The sequence below is a fragment of the Harmonia axyridis genome, chromosome 4, assembly GCF_914767665.1.
Source record: "Harmonia axyridis chromosome 4, icHarAxyr1.1, whole genome shotgun sequence".
Taxonomy (NCBI): Eukaryota; Metazoa; Arthropoda; class Insecta; order Coleoptera; family Coccinellidae; genus Harmonia; species Harmonia axyridis.
Window position 1 is genome coordinate 36201304 of NC_059504.1, and position 24405 is coordinate 36225708.

Below are 24405 nucleotides of genomic sequence, written 5' to 3' on the forward strand. Positions count from 1 at the left end.
GGAGAGTAATCTAGGTAATAAAAGGCAACTTAGGATGAAACATTTCGGGTTGAAAATCCTCGTAAATTAATCAGAATATCATTCGGGGACTATCTGATATTTTGAAATTCAATGTTGAAACTTTACATTCAACTGACGAATTGAATTGAAATTTTAATATTTGCTCTTGAAGTTATGGTGTTATTCGCAAATTTTGAAATGGACTCAACAAAACCGTTCAATCTGAAAATTTTCTTATACAGTAGACTCGCAATAACGTGAACTTGTGATACCGTGAATGGCTCTATAACGTGAACAGAAATTCTGATCCATTGACTACTCTGTAACGTGAACATCGCAGAAATTCGGTATAATGAACAGAGACAGATAATCTAATTTTTTCGCTTACGAACACGTTCAGACTTGTTTGCATAGTCATAATACATTTAGTATCTCAGATTTATTGAAACAGTGAATATCGTACTTTGCGTTTACGGAATATCAGAGTGTAACGATGCCTCCGAAGTGTTTAACTCTATTTGAGAAAGCGAATATATTAGACGAACACAAAAAAGGTCTAAGTGTAACTGCTTTGTCTGTGAAATATGGCGTAGCAAAATCAACGATTTGTTCCATAAAGAAGAAGGCTGAAAAAATAAAGGACTCTGTCAATAAAACCTTGAAACCTAGCAAGAAGCGAACGTTGAGAAGACCGGAAAATCCAAAAATGGAAAGAAAATTATACAAATGGTTCCTAAATCAGAGGAAACATAATGTTCCTGTCACAGGAGATATGATTAAACACATGGCATCAAAATTACATGAAGAATTTAAAGAAACCAATAATTTCAATGCCAGTGATGGTTGGCTACAGCGATTTAAAATTCGACATGGCGTTAGATTTTTAAAAATTACTGGCGAAAAGCTATCATCGCAGCCAGAATTAGTCGATCCTTTCAAGCAGAAGCTGAAGAATTTAATTCAAGAACATCACCTAAGTAACCATCAAATATACAATGCAGATGAAACAGGCCTTTTTTGGAAACTTCTCCCTGACAAAACATTTGTTGCCCTTTCTGAAAAAGCAGCTCCTGGATTGAAGATGGCTAAGCAACGTATTACTTTATTGGGGTGCGTGAATGCTAATGGTTCGCATAAGTTGACGCCTTTATTAATAGGTAAAGCAGCGAAGCCAAGATGTTTTAAAAATTTTAAAAATCCGTTCATCTACAAGCACTCAAAAAATGCTTGGATGACGATAGACATCTTGAAGACATGGTTTTTTCATCATTTTATTCCAGAGGTGAGTGACATGTAATTTTTTTACGTTTCGTATAACATAATGATATCAAACTCAAATTTCAGGTCAGATCCTTTCTGCGAGGTCAAAAACTGCCTCAAAAAGCAATTCTCATTTTGGATAATGCTCCTTGTCATCCGCCGGCTGAGGAATTACGAAGTTCAGATGGAATAATTTTCACTGTTTATATGCCGCCCAACGTGACTCCTTTGATCCAACCCATGGATCAGAATATCCTACGTTTAACAAAACTACATTACAGAAGGAGCTTATTGAGTCAAATTGTGAGTCAAAAGCAAAACATAACCGATGCTCTGAAACGACTTACTTTAAAAGATTGTGTGGCTCATTTACAAGTTGCATGGATCAAATTGGATGCAGAGATGATTTCAAAGTGTTGGAAAAATTTGTTTGATCGCACTGAAGATTTCACTGATGAGGATAATATACCTTTGAGTATGTTACAAGAAATGCTCAATAGAGAAAAAGTTGTTGTGAAAGATACAATATCACTCTTAATGGAACTTCAACCGGTAAGTAAAATCAGCATACATTTTCATTTCCTTCAAATTTTCTATATTTTAGCATGATTATAATGAAAAAGAAATTGAACGGTGGAATTGCGATGAGCTAGATATGAATGATGAAAATATTCCAGAAAACAGCGACGATGAAGATAACGATGTCGATATTGTAAGGCCCAAAGTTCCACATTTCGAAGCAGTGAAATCAATTTCCACTGTTATTTATTGGGCTGAAGAAAATTTTATGGAAATACAAGACATAATAACTTTGAAACGCCTGCAAGAAAAAGCTGTACTGGAAAATTTGAAGAGTAAACAAATTCAAACCAAAATTACACAATATTTCAAGTGTTAAAATAAATGAATTATTATAAAATACGTCACAAAATTTGCACATTGCCCTACCCCCCTTAAGATGAACACTTCCGATAACTCGAACACCCTTGATACATTTTGTGTTCACAGTATCGCGAGTCTACTGTATTGCAAGTTTCCACGAATTCTCAATTTCATAAACGTCGACAAAAAGGAAAAGGAATAAAGGGAAAACTCCCGCTTGATACGATGAATAATGAAACGAAATATAGTGGGATATTGCGATCAACACATTATTCCCAAGGATATTGAAAAATACTTGAAATACATGGAATTTTACGTGGAATTAGAATGGAACACAATTGGTTTACCAAGATAGTCTGAATTTTTTGTTCACATTTCCATTTGATTGACGTTGTTAGTTTCAAAGGTCAAGTGCAGCTCTATTAAGGGATGCTGTGAACAAAATCAAAATAGCCGATTTTGACGGCCCCATATACTTAAAAATTAACAGGAAATGGTAGTGATGATAAATATTAAGGGAGCATTCTGAAAGTTGCCAAATTTCAACCTGCCCCCTTGATATTCACCAATGAATATTTTATAGGAGATTTCACTGTATTGTCTTTTGCAGAATAATTAATTCAAAAGCGATCATAAAAACCGGATTCCCATTTTCCAGATGGAAATCCACTCTTCCGGGCTCCGACAATCTGTTGTTTCTCAGGATTCAATCCTCGAACGAGATTACAGTAAAATTTTATTACGTTCTCCCGAGTAAAAGCGTAGTCTCTTCCGGGACCGGATCCGTCTAATTAGGTCCGGATTACTTTAGCGAAAAATCCAATCCGGGAGGCTTTTTTTTCTCTCAGGAATATCCCCTCTCCGCACAAAATAAGGAAATCCGAATCGAAGGACCAGCACACCACAAATTCGATCATATTCTTACATCGACAGGCCGTATCGGCGAAAGACAACACATACTAGTTGAATCGAAACATAAAAACAAGGATCACTGGCTCGCGGTCACATCGGCGCTCTTCACATCCTCCGGGAGCGTCGCGACGGCCGACGACCTTGCGGGTGTCGGGCAAAGAAAAAACAGAAAAATGTCAAAAACAACGCAGTCCACCGGAGTAGTACGGGATGACCGCGGAAGCGAAGACTACACGATCGGCGGAATGCGCATAACTGAAAGCTGGCGGACGTCGAGAAGGAACCAGAGCCGCGCGTATTCAGAAACACCGAAAGCACGTCTGCGCGAGCTCGCTAGAGACGGAGCGTCACAGCCGATCCGCGCTTTACCGGGATCTCCGAGCACCTGTGCTTTGGGGGTGAGGATTGGCTTCGTTCTCGTGGAAAACGCGTATGAAAGGGGCCCTTTCCGGATTAGAAGTGTAGTCCCTAGCGTTAGATCCTTCTCGTCGTGTATTTCCAGGAAGAGATAGTTATTTTCGGTTTGGCGTTTCCGATGATCCTGTAGAAGCGTTCGAGAAAAAAAATAATATTCTGCAACCGTGTCGGTTTTATCCCAAAGTGTCACTTTTCCGCACTAGCGAGTGAAAAAAAAAATGAGTCAATTGCACTTGATTGATTTCACCTGTAAATAAGACTGTAGTGACATATTCAGGTTTCAATAGATGGACTAATCTGGTTTTTCTTTTTTTATTTATAATAATAGAATGATGAAAGTTTGTACTTTCCCTCAAAACGTTATTTTAGTTTTATGCGCCGACAGATAAAATGTTAAGTCATCGGCGTATTAAAAATTGAATTGTCAGATTTGTCAAAAGTTGAAAATGGTCTTTGAATGGAGTTTTTCTTCATTTGAACAAAATATATCATTGGAATATAAATGAAATGAAAATGTTGTTGAAAATCAATTCGAATTACAATATAAATGAGACAACAGGTGGTTTGATATAGCGACAAAATGTTTCATAACCAAATTATGTTATCCATTCGTCAAAGCATTTCAAACGTCGCAACAGTAGTCGGACTCTGCAGCAATATTAAAGATCTTCGGACGAAGAGCTCCCAGAAGCTACTTTGAAATCAATTCGCCATATTACCAAACAAACCAGGAGTAAATATATTTAAAAAAAAAGTTTTTTCGCGTATTTTTCCGAGATCAGTAAGGTGAAATACAATAGCCTATGGCAGAGTTCACGATGACAAAATGTTCAGTTAAAAGTTGATTAACGGCAGTCATGTGCGCCAAAGTATCACTTACCGCACTAGGTGACTAATTCGCCGATGTGCTGAAAATGACACTTTCCTTTATTATAAGACATTATGCGACTATTCACACTGAAGAGGAAAGATTAATATTTACTAAGTTAGTGTACCTCAACAATATAATAGATCCTACCCGAACGGCACCTTAGCTTGCAAACCACCCAGAGAAAGTTAATATTTCAGAATTTGTAAATTGAATATTATTGGCCACAACATGCGGTGAAACATATCACTTTTCACACAGCCGGTATAGCAGAATTTTCAACTCTCGGATCCCGAAACTGTGACAGTAACAAATTCGTGAATTTTAAAATTCTGGAACCGAACCTATAGGAAGGCGGGTTATCCAGTTATACTTGCAGATTTCGACTTAGCATACATCAAAATTTACGAATTCGACGGTGAATCGAGGTGGTCTCTGGCCTACATTAGGGATTCTGAGATTTCGTCGGGACTTTCAAACCGACTACGAGGTGAGATATTCTGTCCATACTATCCTTCCTTATTATTCTTGAATAACGAGACTGAAAGCACTCGAAAATACAAATACCCAAAACGTGCCAATCGACGAAATCAAAGAGGATAAATCTTCGAATCTTCAAGAGTCATTATTGACGATTTTTTTTCATTCTAGCTAGACTCTAGAGTAAACAAGAATCGAATCAATATGTCGATGACACATCAAAAAAACAAGTAAAGAAGAATTTTATCTTCAATATCGATGTAAATTTATCACATTTCGAATTCTGTAAATTGTTTAAATCAAAGCTGTTTTCAATTTCATAGAAGCGAATTGATGAAATCATCACAATATTAAAAATTCCTAATTTGAATTTCCTAAAGGCTACTCCCTCTTGTCTCATTGACATTATTAAGGATGTCACTACCTTTTTCACCATGTTCTTCAGAGCAGATTGATTTTCATTCTATGCGAGAACCCCTTGGTCAATTCTTTCATTTTTTGGAAGAAAAATTTCTCAGGCAGTTTCGAATAACTCACTGAATCTATTCTCAAGGAAAATCATATTTTTTGAATAAATCGTTTTGAAAATTGGAAGGATTCTCAATGATATCTCAAATCATTTCAATGATGAATTTCAAGATTTTTCCCATTATAATGAAAAAATACATACAATAGATTCAGAGTTCTTCAAAAAAAACGTATTTCAATTAGGAAATTCATACCAATAAATGGAAATATTACCGAATAAGAAAGCGATAAATAGCAATTGGCTTCAAGTAGTTTTTTTATAAAGTGGTAATTATATGATAATGAAAAACTGTTGAAATTCATCATTGCAATAGATAAGATTGAAAAACCTTTCAATTTTCTAACTGATATAAAACAAAAACTATAAATTTTTTGGTGATACAAATCATCGAGTTTATTATCAAAAGCCATACGAAGGCTTCTTCCAAAAAATCCAAAAATTGAAAGAATCGATCAAGCGATTTCCGTACAGAATTATAATGAATCTGTACTGCATAACCTAGTGAGAAAGGTGGGGTAAATCCTTGTAAGGTAACACCCCACGTGACATTCTTGTGATCTGTCAATATTTTCCCAGAAGAAGAGGAATGTAATAATGTGCTGTGTTGTAAGAAACATTAAATGATCAGTAGAAGTTAGGAATATTACAATAATTCCAACTTTCGTCGAAAGGAAGTAATTTAAGAGTCTTGTCATAAAATCTCACAAAATTAGAATTTTGTGTTGATTTTCATAGGGATTCCATATCATCAATTCTTTTGCGAAAAATGAAAAGTTGCAAAATAGTTATTTATAATACAAGTGCAGAAGGCATTGATATTCTTCCACGAGTTTAAAATTCAAAAACGAGCCACGAAGTGGCGAGTTTTGGAATGAACGAGTGGTAGAATGAGCCTTCTGTACGAGTATTATACATTATTTTCTCTAATTCATTGCATTTTCGTTGAAATTAATGAAATATTTCCATAAATATAATTTAGTGATTTTTGCATTGAAGAATGTTGGTTGGCAGAACTAATTTCTTTAAGGCAAATTGATGAATTGACAGATAGAGCCGTGGTGGAAAGTTCGAAGTACCAACATAGAATAATAAAATATAACCATGAAAACTGTGCGTTTCTGATATATTCTCGCACGATTTTGTTCTACAAGATGTGGAAGAATGAACGGAATAACCACAGAATTAGAGAAAATACATTTTTGTTTTCTACCCTCAAATTGAAAATGTTCAAATACTACAATGTAGATAATTGTTCAAAGAAATTTTCTGAAAACATCATATGATTCAGAAGAAGAAATATTTCTAATTTCGCTTTGAACTGAGCAGTAACGTGGCGTTGTTCCCTCTTGAAGAAAATCGAAAAGTTGTTCATCTCCTGAATTCACGCCAACACACCACGAAGCAGAAAAACTTATCGCCACGTTGAAGAAAGCAGAAAAATCCATCCATTACCCGATTCAATAATCGTATCGGATCGAAGACTGTCATCACAACATCGGTCTTTAGCGATCTCCCCTTTCAAGATCTCCCCAACCGCGACCAGAGTTCATTGCTGCTGATGAACGGGCCCGCGAAGAAGAACACCGGAGCAGCGGTCACCGCACCATTACAACGGGAAGTCATCCACCTCTTCTTCTTTCGTTAAGAACGTATCCAGCATAACACACTACTGCCGATATCGTGTTCGATGAATTTTGGAGGGTCATCATCAAGTTGAATATGTAACGTGAGGCCGATGTTCTCGAGATTCGGTAATCGGTCAGTGCCGTTCTTTCACGTCTTTTGTTATTGGCGCGAAGCTCTGCTGTAGGAATGAAGAGGTATTGGTCCCGGAGTATGGGGCATATTTTAAATTGTACAAGGTGTTTCATAATATATATGCGCAGAACTTCAGGATGTGATAGATCGTCCAAAAATAAGAAAAAACAATTCCTGTTAACTTGCCCCATAAACAGGTAGGTACAGGTTGTTAAAACTGAAAATTGCTTTTTGCGAATATTTCCGGAATATTTTATCGTACAGAAAACAGATTTCGTAAGAATTATTCAGTGGTTAAACTAACTGAATTAAATTATTAACCTGTAGTTTTTGACGCTTTATAAAAAGGGTTAACAGCAAAGACCATGTTTTTCAACATGAAAGTTAATTCTTCTCGAAAACGGTCGACTTTAGCGGATGACCAAGATCACTTTTTTTTGTAGAAAACGTTGGTTCAAATAGTAGTCTCAAAAAAAGTGCTTTTTCCATAAGCGTTAGGGATTCGCGGCTTGATTTGATATTCAAGCTACTTGGCTTGAGCTTTACTTGAAATCAACTCAAGTTCAAGTCAAGTAGTAGATTTTCAATGTCAAGTATTCATTTATTAAGTGCTTTACTTGACATTGAAAATCTACTACTTGACTTGAACATGAGTTGATTTCAAGTAAAGCTCAAGCCAAGTAGCTTGAATATCAAGTCAAACAGTGAATGCCTAATTAGCTTAGAAGTTGGGGAGAAAAAACACCCCTATCCATTCAAAACCTTCACCAATTTAGAATTTGAAAAATATCCGCATAAAACATAGCTTATTATCAATAGAAATAGTTTACGAAAGCTGTTTTCTGTACAATAAAAGGTTCCGAAGATATTCCCAAAAAAACAATTTCTTTTTTCAATTCCAACAACCTGTATTTCGAAAATATTTTTCAGCATAATCTCGATTAAAAATCAACTAAATACTTCGTTAAGCGTGGAAATTTTTGATTTTTTTTTCGACACAGTATCATAAGGCTCCTTAGAATTACATTTTCAAAGAAAATGTGAATATGATGAAACATGTTTTTTTCTTATGGAACACCCTATTTTTTCATTTGATTTTCAGATTGCATGGAATAAATTAACCCAAGTTTGTTCGAAGTATCATATGCTCGAAAGTTGAAAAATAAAAATATCTCAAAAACGGTAATTTTTAAATAAATGAAACTTCGAACAAACAGGGGTTTATTTTATTTTCATGCAATCTGAATTTCAATGAAATACTAGGTGTTCTATAAAAAAACACAAATGTTTTGGAATTTACACTTCTCTTTGAGAATGTACCTTCGATGGTGCCTTATGATACCGTGTCGGGCAAATTCAAAAATTTCAAAAACACTTAACCGTGAAAGACCGTCGTCTCAATATTTCAACTATAAACACAGAAAATGTCACAATTGCTAATTTTCCACAATGAAACATTATCCTGGCATCATAAACCCATTATTTCATTCAGAAAAATATCAAAGAAATAAATTAATTATTTGAAAATAAATTATATGTTTCATTCCTTAACAATTCACGAATCGATTTTACAAGCATGAAAAAATTAAGTGCTTTTTGTACCAACTTCAAGCAAATATTTCTTACGAATTCCGGTGGAACGAAATTAAAGAAACCACGGGGGTGTTCAAAACGCTCCATTATTTTCATGAGGAAATATCTAACCACATTATTAAAAAACCCTGCATAATTTACGTGCCAGTTTATTATCTTCTTTTCTCCTACAAAGGCCTTTTTCTGATTTGCCCAGATTAGCTTTGTGTAAGGAAGCTCTCTTATAAATGACTAAATATACTGTATTTCATTTTTACGAGAGCTCCCTGATCTAATCGGTGAACGCGACAATAGGGAAGGTCATACACAGAGCTTATCGATTCCGCAACCGATAAAAAGAATGTTTTAAATAACAATAAAAACACATGTCTGTTCAGAAATCTTCTTTTTCTTCTTCCAAGTGTGCCTTCTCCATCAATGGTGGTTGGATATCACTATGTCAAATTCCGCTCTGTTTCAGAAATCTAGTCATGAATTAAGAATAAAATTTTCAAAATGCACAAATCCAGAATTATAAACATTTTCACAATTTGGATTTCATCTTCAATTCTATCTTGGGTACGTGTTTTTTTACTTTGTACATGTTTTATTGTTGTGACGAACATACTATATTGGTCCAAAGTTTTATCCATGAATTAAATTCTCAGTTGACCTCCCAGAAAAACCTGAATACTGAACTGTTTCCCCCAGACCTCCACAAAAGACCTAAAAAGCACTGAAGAATGTCCATTATCGAAAATAATGAGGCGAAATGTCCACAACAGTAACGAGCAAACGAAATGGGCCCTAAAAACAGCCTTCGAACGACAACCCAAAACGTTTCAATCAAAATCCGAGCGTTATTACACCGACAGATAATAAAGAATAATATGTCAGGGCGTAATTCCCGCAGAATATCGAATTGCATCGTATCTATCTGGTGCAAGCTGCCGTTGCCTAGCCATCGACATTAATTCAAAACACTGACGCGTCTAGGAAATTACTCAATACGCATTCTAGACGTCGAGCGACGCTGCTACCCATTATTTCCTATCTTCTGGAGAGCGTTTTTCATCTCTTTTTTTTTTGCGCAATTCGTTTCGCGACAGGAGAGGTTTGTTATGAGGAAATAGAAGGAAATTCGTAATTCCGCATTCCGGATGATCGAATTCATTACTGCTTCATTATTTCGAATGATGGAGCTTTGAAAGGATATTCTGAATAGAATGCGTGGTAATGGCAATAATAAATGCTGTTCGCAGAAGTGCAACTCCTAATAGTTTCAGAATATATACACAGAAAGTACTGGGAATACAGATAACCCTCTCAAAGCAGACACTGCCTTAAATTTTGCCATGCAAAATGTTATTTTTATAATTATGTGGCTGATCCGTTAATTTTGTAATATCTTGTAGAACAAAATCGTGCAAAAATATCACAGATTCGCACCGATTTCATGGTTATATTTTATTATCATATGTTGGAACTCAGAACTCCCCTGCCATAGATTTATCTATCATTTGTCGAATTCGTGATACGGAAAACCGTTCTGCCAATCAACATTTTTCAATGCAAATATCACTGAACGATAATTTTGGAAATATTCCATTGATTTCAATGAAAATTCAGAGAATTAGAAAAATTAAAGTATGATACTCGTATAGAAGGCTCATTCTAACACTCGTTCAATCAAAAACTAGAGAAAGTAATGTATTATACTCGTACAGAAGCCTCATTCTAACACTGAACTAGCAACTAACAAAAACTAGAGAAAGTAATATATAACACTCGTATAGAAGCCTCAATCTAACACTCGTTCATTCATAAACTAGAGAAAGTAATGTGTAATACCCGTACTGAAGCCTCATTCTAACACTGAACACTAACAAAAACTAGAGAAAGTAATATATAACACTCATACAGAAGCCTTATTCTAACACTCGTTCCTTCTTAATCTAGAGAAAGTAATGTATAATACCCGTACAGAAGCCTAATTCTAACACTCGTTCCTTCATAAACTAGAGAAAGTAATGTATAATACCCGTACTGAAGCCTCATTCTAACAATGAACTAGCACCTAAAAAAACTAGAGAAAGTAATGTATAACACTCCTACAGAAGCCTCATTCTAACACTCGTTCTCTCATAAAATAGAGGAAGTAATGTATAATGCTCGTACAGAAGCTTCAGTCTAACACTCGTTTTTGAATTCTGAACTCGTGGAAGAATGCACTTTTATTGTACTATAATAGTTATTTATAATACAAGTGCAGAAGGCACTTCCACGAGTTCAAAATCCAAAAACTAGCCACGAAGTGGCTAGTTTTTGAATGAACGAGTGTTAAAATGAGCCTTCTATACGAGTATTATACATTGCTTTCCCTAATTTACTGAATTTTTATTGAGATTAATGAAATATTTCCATAATTACCGTTTAGTGATTTTCGCATTGAAATGTGGGTTAGCAGAACAATTTCTGCATCACAAATTTGACAGATAATAGATAAATCCGTTGCAGAAGAGTTTTGAGTACCAAGTTATAATAAAATATAACCATGAAATCTGTGCGAATCTGAAATATTCTTCACGATTTTTTTTTCTACATATTATAGCAGAATGAACGGAATCGCCACAGAATTAGAAAAAGTATTTTTTTCGAAAAAGACCAGAATGGAAAAAAACCTCGTATCTGGTCAAATTTCATCAACCACCATCTATATCTGATGTGGGCAAACTGGTATCTATTCACAACTTAAAATTCTTACATAGATAACCATTTTGTGTACCAACATCCGTAAGGTTATTGGTGGAACATTGCCCGAAATGAGCCAGTGATTCATCAAAAATCACCTCCCAAAGATCGAGTCCTGTAACAAATTACGAGGAGGATATTTAATTGATGTTGTATTTCACACTTGATGACAAGGTTCAAGCCTTATATTGAATAAAAATTTGATGGATAAAAATAAAAATGTTTCATTTACGTTTACTTTCGGAAGCGCAAAATGAATAACCCTTTACTTCTCGTTCCGGATGTCCTCAACATCCTGAGACCACGACCCTATCCAACAACATCGTTTGTTCGGTCAACATGACAGATAAGGCCGGCGCTTTGTGTACATTCGCCTATCCTGTTCGGCATGTGGCATATGCCAACTTTTCGAAATTTCTGCGGACAAACAAACCGCCATATGCTAGCAGATAACGCAATGACAGGGCATCTCTCTATTATTAAAAACCTATCGGAGCATCGACACTGTACAGAACGCGAGCGGTATTTGTCACTGCCGAATGCGAGAAAAATCGATCGGACTTCGATTGTGTTCGCATCTGCAGGTGCGTCGGGGGTGCGGAGAGGGAAAACAGACGCGAATAGTCAACATCGGGCTCGTCCCGAACCGATCAGCGGAAATAAGGGGACTTTTCAATTTTCCGAATTTTTGTGCCGATGATGGCAAAGCAGCCGGTTATCAGGTTAATGGACACGTCCCACTCATTTTCGACCCCCCTCTAAGGAGCCGTTTTCGTATTCGTTATATCCGTTAATAAGCTTTCGACGACACGACGGGGTTGATGAAATTTTTATGCCGGGCGGAAATTTCATAAAAAGCGGAAATATTAAAATTGTATATTTCGTTCGCGATGAAATTCTCAAGATACGGCTCGTTCAAATATTTGAATATCTTATGTATGCTCGAGCTCGGATTTTGATCGATATTTTCGTCCTTTTTCGAGAGATATTGGTTAGCTATTCGAAACTTGCAGGAAATTATCGACTATAATTTCATTTCAGAATGGTTTTGAAATCGTGAAAAGCTGCAGTTTGAATGTCGTATTGAGTGTTTTCGCCAAAGTTGCTTAGTAAATAGAAATATTTTGTAGAATTCGATTCTACAATTTTTTCCCCTATAAGGATTTGATAATTTCTGAATGAATTAAATTTATTTCAGCATAATCCTCTAGAATTCAACGGAATTGTAAGGAACTCACGATAGCAGGTATAGCTTTAACAAAAATGTTAACGTGAAATTTTACATTCAAACCATATATCCACTTTATATGAAATTCATACTTATTGAATCATTATTTTTGCTTTCGATTTTAAAATCAATTCACGAGCTTTGTGGAAACATTGCTGTTTCAATCCAACTTGTGTTTCTGCACGGCGATGCAAAATGGCGAATGCACTGGATTTATTCATCTGAATAATATCTTTATTTTTGCTTATCAAGTTTTCATTTTGGAACCGTTTTTGATTTGTGTGAACCTCGTTCAGACGTGCACAAGGTCCAGCTGAAATTTCACCCGAATCCAGAAAATTAAGCAATCCATCTTAATGTTACTTTCCAAGTTTCGCCGTATGTTGGGTTTCCTTTATGAATGCTTCTAGTACGTGCCCTGATTAGGAACTTCTCCCCTCTCGTGTAATGAATTGTGGACTCATTAGTTTCACAATTTGAAACGAGGTCTTTCGCGAACATTCAAATTTAATTCTCGAAATTTTCCAGGGGTCTAATAGAAATAAGACGTCGTTATTATTGTTGACGTTATAACTGAATTTTTTCACGTGCCTAACGTTCAAAATTATTCTCCGTTACGTTAGTGAATACTATGGAGAATATAAGTTTCCTACTAGAGATAATTGAACTCGAACTGGAAACCGTAATGTATTCAAGAAGCATGTAGATATAGCTTGAGTGCCGGCGAACACAACGATGATATGATCAGACAACAAACAATAATTTAATTAGTTATGGGAATAAACATATGGGGTTGGTGAAGATTTACATATTAAACTGAGAGACTGTTTCAATTTCAGATTGTACCCCGAGAAGCAACCAGTAGTTCCATAAAATGGTCTACGATCGATTTTCTGCGAGACTGATTGAATTATCATTTGAGTGATTGGGTTTTAATTAACTGATTATTATTATTCTATTCTTTAAAACATTAATAGTTACCCATTTTGCGGTGCCCAAAGAAAACCTGAAAAATTCCCACTTTCATTTAGAATACCAAATTTTGATTTCAACATAATGCTAGGACCATGTATGGAATGCAACATAAATTATGTCCTCTGCGTGATCTCTTACATAATTCGATCCTTGTAAGGTAATTTTCGATGACTCTGTGATCTCTGAAGATCATCGGCATAAACACAATATTTCCTATAACCCTACAAAAAAAAAACTCCAAAATTAATATAAATCACAAGAAATTACGTATCCTGAAGATTTTTCCTGCAATAAAGCCAAAACGGGTCCTAATGTATGACTTGTTACACCATCTTGAGGGAACCACATCTCTTCCGATTCCATATCATCAATTTCAACAAAAAAAAAATAATAGTGATCATATGAATTCAGCGATGAACATCGAAGGTACAAGTGAAACTTTCATTTTCAAAAAATCATCCCACCAGACCAAATTATACACCATACAGCGATTTTTTGTGGATGTAATGGTTTCTCAGCAGTTATACGAGGATTGTCACTGCCATGGGGCAACGACAAAATTTGGTCGTATATTGATACGACCAAATTTTGCTAATTCACATAACCACTGAGTGAAAAGTGTGTTTTGTCGCTGAAGAAAATGTTTTGCGAAGGGTCGTAATCCAAACGTTGGTGTTCAAGCACCCAATTGACATGTTCTACGTATTCTATGGTCAACTGGCTTCAGTTCTTGTGTGAACTAAGCCTTGTAAGAAGGGAGATGCAAATACCAATGCAAAATTCGCAATAGCGTAACGTAAGAGAGGCCCAAATGTTGTGCGCGCCGAAGAATGGATACATAAGGATCTTCTACAACAATTTCACTTACAGCCGCAATATTTTCGGTCGAGCGTGCAGTTCAATGGGCCTAAAACATCTGTAACATATCCAGTCTTTTTTAATGATTTCAATGTCTTACCAATTGTACGCTCAAATGGAAAAGAATGTCGACCATAATCTGTCAGTAATGCACGAAACGTACTGCAGAATTATTATATTTGTAGTAAGTTTTTGCACGTTCAGCAGTAGATAAATGATCCATATTGTCAAATGTTTAACCTTCAAACATATGACGCACATCGAAGGCTGATTTCAATGTACAAATTAGTAACTATTTAGTAACAAACCTTTCTAGAATCATCCTTTCGAACAGAGAATACCAGAGATATAGAAAAGGGGGTCAAGTTCCTGAGCGAAAGAAAAAAATAATACCTACTTCATCGTTTTTCCCCTCTTCTATTTTACCACGCGAGAGTCTGAGACGTATCGAATTTGATCCGCTATATTCCAACGGAACGATTTTTTCGAAAGATTCCAGGAAAGTAGGTGGACCGTAAAACGGATTGCATGTAATACATCGTTAATGGCTCACGGAGTGAGTGCAAAAACGCATTAGGAGACGATTGGAAGCAATCGTCCATATAGGCCTGTTATCCTAAACGAGAAAAGTTACTATTATGTTGCTTCCTCATCGGCCCTTATGCGGTCTCCTTGAAAAGCCGATGATTCCATTGGCGTGACACAAAAAAAGATAGGGAATATTCAGAACGGTTTTTTCTAGAGAAAATATAATTCGACACATTGAATATTTTCTAGTTAAAAATTATTAAAAAAAAGCCAAATAAAGCACTGAATCCAAGCGATTAGCAACGTCGGAAAAAATTACGTCACTGGAGCCCTAACTTTTGATTTGTTGAATATTGAAGACAAATGACACACGACTTTGTCATCGCTCTAATCAGAGAATGCGAAGCTACTAAAATAACTAAAAAATAAATATAATGTCATACAGGTCTAAGTAAAAATAGATAGGAAAGACAATAATCAAATTTGAATTTTCTAGACAATGGCGGTCATATCAAAATTGACATGAATCTCATGTCAAGTCTTATTTTCTTCGAAATTTGAATACTTCGGATTATGATGGTTTCAGAGTAATATATAGCTTAAATATGTATAAGTAATAAAAAAAAAGATGAGATAAATAATAAATACCTTGAAGTTCTGGTACTATTCACATGAATTATGTCGTTTTCAAAGCATGACGCACTGTAATCTAATATACCCTAATTAGTGTTTCAAATTTGGGCGTTTCTTCTCCGAATTTCAATAACATCAAGAGCTGAAATAGCAATTCAAACAATCAATATAGCCTATTCGAATAATGCACAATTCCCACAATTAGAATCCATAATAAATTAAAATGGTTTTAGCAGAACACACCACGCGCATATCGTTTAATCTAAAACAACGCACGGGAAGCATTGTTTACAATATCTGGTTTAAATATCGGTTGAAAAATAGATTGAATTAAATTCTTGCATAAATGTGATTAAATTAATCCTATTTCACAAATTCATAACATGGTATCTATCACTGAAATTAATAAAGTTCATATCGAGTAATTGAATGAGATAATAAAATTGAAAATACAATTTTCTACCGAAACATCATGGAATATTTACAATAAAAATCTTCCAACATATCGCGAGGCAATTTTTCAATTCTATGAGGGATTACTGATCCATCAAAAAGCCATATATCTAAAAGAGTTATGACGTGAACACCACGTTTCCTTGGAAACTGTAAGTGATAAATCTCGGAGCAATGCACATATTCACCATTTGAATTATTGGAATTCCGGTTCGAGAAATATTCCCGCAGAAAATTACTACCTATCCTTGAAGGCATGAATTGCCTGGATCAATATTTCAATTTCACTAAATAAAAAACATACAAGATTAATACAAGCTATCATTGAAAACCTTGATTCCATGTTGGATTTAGCAGTTACAGTTCGTAAAACTGAAGCATTTTTTGGTTGGCGTGAAGCACCTTTTTGCCGGCAATAGTGAAACTGGTGGAAATACTTGAGCTGTGTTGTTGTAGCTCGTAGTTTTGACAAGAACCCAGGATTGTCTTATTCCTCCGGAATTGGAAGATATTGATGTGAACGACTTTATTTGCAACAAGACGGCGCTACATGCCACACAAGCAATGAAACCATCACAATTTGGCGAGAGAAGTTTCCTGGCCGAAAAGGCAATCACAATTGGCCACCAAAATCTTGTGATTTAACACATTTAGACTTTTTTCTCAGGAAGTTGAGGTCTATGACAATGCTCCACAATCGATTCAAACCCTCAAAGACGAAATTCGTGAAGTTATCACATACAGCCGCAAATGAAGAATTGGAAAATTTCATTTAGGGATATGGTTCTGTAACCGTAACCGTAGTTGCCATTTGACTGATATCGTTTTGCATCGTTAATCCTCTTCACAATGAAATAAACATCCATTGATTTCTCTAAAAACACTAGGTTTTTGCTAATATCAAAATTAAGCCTCTTATTGAAATACCTTTTACTATATGTCTGATTTCAAAGAGGATTCTATTAATTCTCAAACTAGAAGTGAAAGATTGTCGACAAACTATAAATTGAATTGAAAACGTTAATGACTGACCAGCTTTTCTCCATGAAGTCTATTGGTATTCTGTACAATTTTTTAAGCTTAGCCTCACAAAATTCCATTTGCAATTTAAAATTCAAAACAGATTATCTAAGCGAAATTGCTAATATTTATGGCATAACAGTAGCAGCAAATAAAATAATTCTTCCTAGGAACTTCAATCAAGTATTCGATATTCGTGCGTTAATGCCAAAAAGTCTTTTCGAAACTTCCATACTAAGGGCCAGTTTAATAACCCATCCGAAAAGGCTCGTTTCATATTGAGCTTGAAAGTGGCTCCGGTTTCATGAACATATTCCGACCGTCTTTCAGAGAAAGCTTTCTTTTATTCGTAAGTGTTGAATTTCCTAGGGTTGGCTACTCTGAGAACTAGTGATTTATTTTCTGCTTTTGGTAATATTTCATAAAAATTGAAATTTTGTTGAATAGAAATTGAAATTGAATTGAAATTTTGTTATATAATAAAAGTAAATGAAGGTCCTTAATTTGAAATATGATAATTTTAACAAAAAAGTTTGGGTGGTAGAGAAAAAAGTGATGGAAATGACACAACAGAGTGAGGTTATGTTTAGTAGTCATGGAGCATGAGTGAAGAAAAGGATCCTTTTCTATCGGGCCTTTATGAGGAAGGACACTTCAAATCTTTTTCTAACCCCAAAATCCGTTTATAAAAAACGTTTCATTTGTAAAGGAAACTTCTCATGGAAAATGCTACTTTACTTTCGTTTATGAAACTGGCCCTAACTGGAGTTCTTTAGAACACTCGAACTGAAGAGCGAGCTGTAGATTACGACTACTAATGGCGAGAACAGCTCTGATGGGTAGCCCAAAGGACCATAAGATCCCTGGGCAATGAAACGCCCCTGAATCTCACTCTAATTCGATGCCTAGAAGCTTCTAATTCCTCCACCGTTCGTCCAAAAAGCGTCCGAAGATATTTCCACTTGAAAACGACGATCCCGCCAACGCAAAACATCCAAGAGATCCTTATCCGACATAGCGGGAACGTTGCTAGAACGGTATCAGAACCCGCATATCGAGAATTCTCCCAGGGCGCGACACCCAGAAAAATACCCGAATGATATATTTTAATTAAAGGCTAATGCACGGAACGAGGCGAAGAGCCAGCGGTCACGTCATGTCGCGTGCAGCGCCGCATCAACCACCCCAAAGGGGGGGGCAGGCCCCAACGCCCGGCTGCGACCGCCGCTCCTCCGAGATAAGGAGCGGCATAAATCCAACGCTACGCGACGGCCAGGTCGTCGTCATCAAAACGGACGCTTTCCGGGAAATCGTCCCCCGAACAACGTTATTGAATATGGGGGCGGCGAAAGGGTGGCGGTGGTGGTTAGTCGGGAAATTGATTCGACACAATTTTTCGCACCTCATATTTATTCGGAGGGGGCGAACGTCATCATCTCGGGGGGATAACCATAAGGACACTCGATGTGGATGGATAAAGCGGTATATACGGAATTGATGGAGGTGCGGCTCAATTTTCGAACACCCCTTCGATATTTCACCGCGAATTGATCGTTTAAAAAGCCCGCTTGACGAGGTTATCGAAATTCTTTTCGTCGATGACACTACTGTCCTCCATTTCCACGTGGGGTCAGAGCCTAATCTATTATTCAGTTATACGGGGTTTTTCAATAAGAAGCTTCCTTTTGAATGAAGCTGTTACCTTCGAAGCTGTCATATTTCGATATTTGTCAATTCAAAACTACGCCTTTACTAAAACGTCTATGGAACTAAAGAATGCATTATCACAGTGCGAAAAACAAAATTTTTTTTTTTGGGTCCTCGTGAAGAACCTTCTCAGTCGGACATAGTGGATCTTGTAGAAGAATTCTGTTGGGACAAGTTATTGATGCTGAAGAATCGAAAACGTGTACGTCGCTCAAGACCGACTGAGAATCATTTTTTCAGAAATTGAGTCAAAATAAATTCTAGTAATTATTTTTGCCTTTAGTATGTCAAATTCTATGGGTGGTTGTCAGCAAAATTTTAAAGGGGAGAGAGATGCTGACTTTCCCCTAGTTCCCCCTTGGACCCGCGTTTGTACACAGAAGAGATTAAAACATCCGATCTGAACTCAAGATCGAAATATAACTGAAGGTAGTCCTTTGAATCTGGGCGAGATGGCTTCAGAAATCTCACTTGTAGAATATTTACAGGCCTTTGAGATATCGCTGCTCAGGATACATAGCCGACCGTTTTTTGACACAGAGCTCTCATCTATAGAAAGAGTGAAGTAGTCATAATGAATGAAGTTCTGGTCGAAAACTCAAATCTCATTGAACCGATTCCTGTGATATATTCCTATGAAATTCTTTGATTTTTTTCATTCCAAAAAATATCAGTCCGAGTCGAAGCCTTCCTATAGAAAATATAAAACGTAATTCGTAGAGAGTATTGAAATCGATTCTTGAAAGTGTGCTTCAAACCAAGTTCTTTATAATAATTATCGTCTTTATTGGGCGAAAGTTTAGCTTACACTACTCTTATACTTAACCAAACTTTAACTTTTTATGATTAAATTATTCATTGGCGTAATAGAAGATATTAATTCGGAAGAGGTCCATTCCACTCTGAAGTCGATAGAATAAATTTCGATTAAAAAACATATTCCGTGTTCTATTGAGCATTTCCTGGTATAATTCCACGATGAAAACGAAAACTTAGAGAACATAACACCCACTCTATTAGAAAATAGAGCGGGTGTTATGGATTTTCGAAAATTTAGTCGAATTTCACAACACCCCTAGTTCAAAGCCAGCAACATGATATTCTATATTTCCTTCGAAAACTTGTGAGAAAATTCTGTTAGTTACCAGAATATTGTGTTAAACATAATATAAAATTTACCCTAATGAGTCTCGGGTTGTTGAAGTATTCTAGACGAGATTGAATCATTATTCCATTGTGTACACCCATAGCATTATTTGCACGTTACATTTTTCCAGTAATAGAGCCAATTTTCACATAGTAAGACGATCTACAGTACAATACTGAACACGAGCCGTGAACCGAAACAGAAATCGTTCAACGAACTTTGGTTCATTGTTATTAGATATGCTTTTTCGCTGTTTGCTCCGCTGCTTTCTTTCAAGGTCACTTTTTTCTAATAGCACCCATGAGCTTCCTGCTTCCAAGCTCGACAATCATATGAAGAAGTCATTACTATCGAAGGATATTCTGGGAGTTAATAGGAACCTAACAGATACAGCATTTCGATTTAATATCGGTCTAAACCTTAGTTCAATTCTACCGCATAATTCTCCAATTTCCAATTCGGGGTGAACAGAGACGTTCGACAGGATACCTCGATATTGGAAACCAATTTCCAAAAACCTCAACACGCAGGTCATCATCAGAACAGAATCTCTTTTTTTTGTGAGGGTCGGCTAATGAACATTTTAATAGGACGCTCGATGTTTTATTTCGTGAAATTGCATATTTCTGCTTCTCATTAAATGAAATAGCCGTTGATAAGGGCACCGGGACAATGACAGTCTGAAAGCATTTGTAATTCATGAAGTCGTATATAGTTCACTCCGCTTAACGTAATTCGGATTACCCATAATATTTCGAATTCGGTGATAGCTGTATCGTGTTTCACGGCTCCGTCTTTTTATGGGTAGTACCTAAAACAGTTCGGAACATACTCAACACGTGACACTCATTTATTTTCATAATTATTTAGAAGCATTTCCTAGTAAAAGCAAACATAATTTCACTCGGTACGATAATTAAGTCAAAATGATAAGGGAATAACTGAATTGTAAGTGGAATATATTTTGGAAAGCTTTAATAGGGAACACCCAAATGCGAATAGCCAAAAACGATTCATTGTACTGGCTCCGGATTTCACAGCCCTGTTTCAATGTCAAACAGAACCGTCATCCGAAGCGTCAAATGTTTAATTGAAGGTAAGCCATTCAACGATATTTATTGTTTATATACTACTTACTACAAAATAATGATTCTGTAGTAAGTACGCTTGGTGCATAATAAAATATTACTGCTGTAAGTAAAAAGTGTTAAAGAATTCATCCAATCATTGGCGCGCAAAACATTTGGGCCTCTCTTACTGCACCACCCTATGGTACTCATCGAAAAACGATGGACACAAAAAACTGAGCTATAAATCTATTGAAGTATTCTCGAAATTTTCATGTATAATTTTCAATATTAAAGCTATCCAAGCTACGTTCGATGGAGGAGTATGTAGGTATCCATTACACTGTATATCGAGAGCCTCATCATACCAGTGATGAAACGTTGATTCACCTCGATTGAAAACCACAACTGTAGCAGAAATTGATTTCAATATAATAGGTTGATGACCCACTTAGGTTTAATGAATCCAAGTACCAGTTCACGCGTTTTACGATTCATACATAATTATTACAATTTCCGTTACCCAGCGACTATATATTATATATTGCTAAGATCGAAAGAGGACTGTGAGTTACAGTAAATTAAAAAAATGTGCATATGTTGCAACAGAAAAACAGCAAATGTGTGCAAATTGATTATTTTTTAAAAGAATTATACTCGTGAAACTCCTAACTAGTTACCAATGAGGTTCACAGAAAATACAATAGAAATTGTTTTAGATTGTTCAAGAAAGGCAAGTGAGTACTTATGCAGAGTGAGTTTCAATTTAATATTCCCTATACCTAAATGCCATTATGTCAAAGTTATTATTATGGTATTTAGGTATAGGGAACGATACATGAAGAATTGTCAGTATTTCTTAAGGATTTCAAAAAAGGAAAAATATATAGGGTGGTCCATTTGAGAAGTTCATTATCAAGGAAAGATCTGACAATAATATATGTACTACCATATTATCGGCCATATCACAAGATCCTTGAATTCCAAAATTAATCAATAAAATCGTGAGATCCGTTCCAAGATGAAAGATGCGTATCATACTTAAAACCCACTCTGTATATTGGTTAATATTTTCAATATTTGATATCACTTCCATGAAAATTTCATAATGACGAATTAATAAATAAATAATTGACCAAAACTCAAAAAATATGATGAAAAATTTCAATTTCTTCACTAACGACAAAAAAATAAGAAAAAAGAACCAAACATCTTTTCATTATACACTTTTGAAATGAATCACGTTACGCCAAAAATATAAAAATCGGAAAACGAAAAGATATGGATAATATGCAAATCAGTTTAGTGCAACGAGTTCTAGCATTGCTCAACGCATATTGTTGTAGAATATGCATAATTTTTCAATTTGAAAAGTTTACAAAATGCAAAATTGCAATATGTTTCTGATGATACTCCTCTGTTCAGAGAATGAGAGCTCAATAATTGGTAGAAGTTAAATAAATAATAATAATAAAATGGAATCTAGATATAACGTGAACCGAATAAAATGCAGTAATGAAACAAATTGGAAAACAAATTAATCTAGTTATGAAAATACTGAAAGGGTTAAAACAAAAATATTTCCGCTTACATAGGTACATCCATGTAAAAAATATTCTGCATTATATAGCCATATTTATTTTCCTATTGACGTTGGAATTCCATCAGACTATACTTGTCCAATATTAAATAAATTCAAAAAATTTCATATATTCACGAGCATTTCGCTCATATTCAAAAGCGAAACAATGGAAAGCTTTGCAGCTATCCATCGAAACTTATTCAACAATCGATTCGAATCTCCCAAAGTTTTTTCAGCGCGAACAACTGAACTATGTTTGCTCTTCACGCTCGACAAATAAAAGCAAAATTAATTTGATGCCGAATTTTCGGCATGCCACATTTCACGTTCAAACAATAAAGTTGCGCTGATAACGTGTAGTGAATAGTTGGCATGTATCCAATCTCATTTTTTATATCCCGTGTGTGTGTGCGGTTCCGGTATGGCGTTTGCTAGAATCGATAGATCATCCGTAACGCATTCCGTCTGATATGGGTGGTCCTGATGATAGCAAACCGACAAAGGCCAGAAACGCCGGACGGACCGGGTTGCTGATTACAGCGCGCGAAATAAAAGCCAACCAAACGTGGTTTGAATAATGTTCGAAATTACCCTGGCTATCCCGAATATGTAAGAAACATGTAAGGCCATTATTTGTATTAATGTATTTTTTTTGTCAAAATTACTTAGGCATCGATGAGATCTAATACGATTGAGAATGAGAACCTAATCCCTTTTCTCTAGACTTGGTTCTGTGTCCTAACGTAACCTCAGTGACTATAACAGTTAATAAAACATGAATATTTACATCTTTGACATTTGAAATACTAAAAGGCATTGACATTCTTCCAAGAGTTCAAATTAAAAAAGGAGCCACGAATTGGCGTGTTTTCTGATGAACGAATATCAGAAATGAGCCTTCTGTAAGAGTGTCGAGTATTTTTCTCTAATTTACAGAATTTATATAGATGGAATGTTTCCATAAGGTCATTTAGTGAGTTTTGCATTTAACACTACCATTTGGCAAAACAGTTTTCTTCATCACAAATTTGACAGATGATAGATAGTGACAGGTGAGTCCCCAGTACCAACATATAATAATAAAATATAACCATGAAATCTGTCCGAATCTCTGATATTCTCACACGATTTTGATCTACAAAATGTGACAGAATGAATGAATTCGGGATTAGACACGAAAATAGGGTCATAACTATTCTGTAATTCACTGAATTTTTATTGAAATTAAATGAACATTTCCATAAACATTGTGTAGTAATTTTTGCATTGAAAAATGTTTATTGGCAGAATTGTTTTCTGTATCATATAGGTACTTGATAGATACCTTGAAAATATGCAGGTTCAAAATAAAACGAAATCCTTGATATGCAGATAATTGAAAATTATAGAAATTCCAACGCAGCTTCTAACCAAAATTATAGAATATTGCCGTTTTCTTTGTCTGTTAAACAATGGCGCAAAGAATAAAGATTATGTAAAGAAACTGGCCGGAAAGAGGTGAACTTCAAAACGAACTCAAAGTGTTAATTACATGTCCTTTTTAGACTGAAATAATAGCACTTTGCCTCCGCTTCATATCAACGGACTGATGACAAACTTGAACATGAAGACTATGAATGAGGAGGGTAAATTTAAATATGAAGCAAAAGCATTTTTCCAGTTGAATGGAGACAAATTACAACGAGACAGTTTCCGACTAATTGGAAAAATTGTTGGAGGATCTCAACTTTACAAAAAGACTCTTGTTCTAGTAATGAGCTAAGAACCCATTCGCAAAT

General features: G+C 35.6%; 2 protein-coding genes across 9 annotated transcripts in view; one reads left to right on the plus strand and one right to left on the minus strand.

The window, feature by feature from the left end:
- Positions 1–24405, minus strand: part of LOC123677480 (maternal protein pumilio-like) — a 140441-nt gene that overhangs the window by 69909 nt on the left and 46127 nt on the right. The gene's annotated exons all lie outside the window — the stretch shown is intronic.
- Positions 359–2179, plus strand: LOC123677481 (jerky protein homolog-like). Its single transcript, XM_045614029.1, has 3 exons — positions 359–1282; positions 1345–1812; positions 1865–2179. The coding sequence occupies exons 1-3, from the start codon at positions 494–496 to the stop codon at positions 2156–2158; spliced, it is 1551 nt and encodes a 516-aa protein (XP_045469985.1). The 5' UTR covers positions 359–493; the 3' UTR covers positions 2159–2179.

Excerpts from the sequence above, each read along its gene's own strand:
- LOC123677481 (XM_045614029.1), top strand. The coding sequence starts at position 494 with ATGCCTCCGAAGTGTTTAACTCTATTTGAGAAAGCGAATATATTAGAC. Across the intron at positions 1,283-1,344 it reads TTCATCATTTTATTCCAGAG|GTCAGATCCTTTCTGCGAGG; the intron begins GTGAGTGACATG and ends CTCAAATTTCAG. Across the intron at positions 1,813-1,864 it reads TCTTAATGGAACTTCAACCG|CATGATTATAATGAAAAAGA; the intron begins GTAAGTAAAATC and ends TCTATATTTTAG.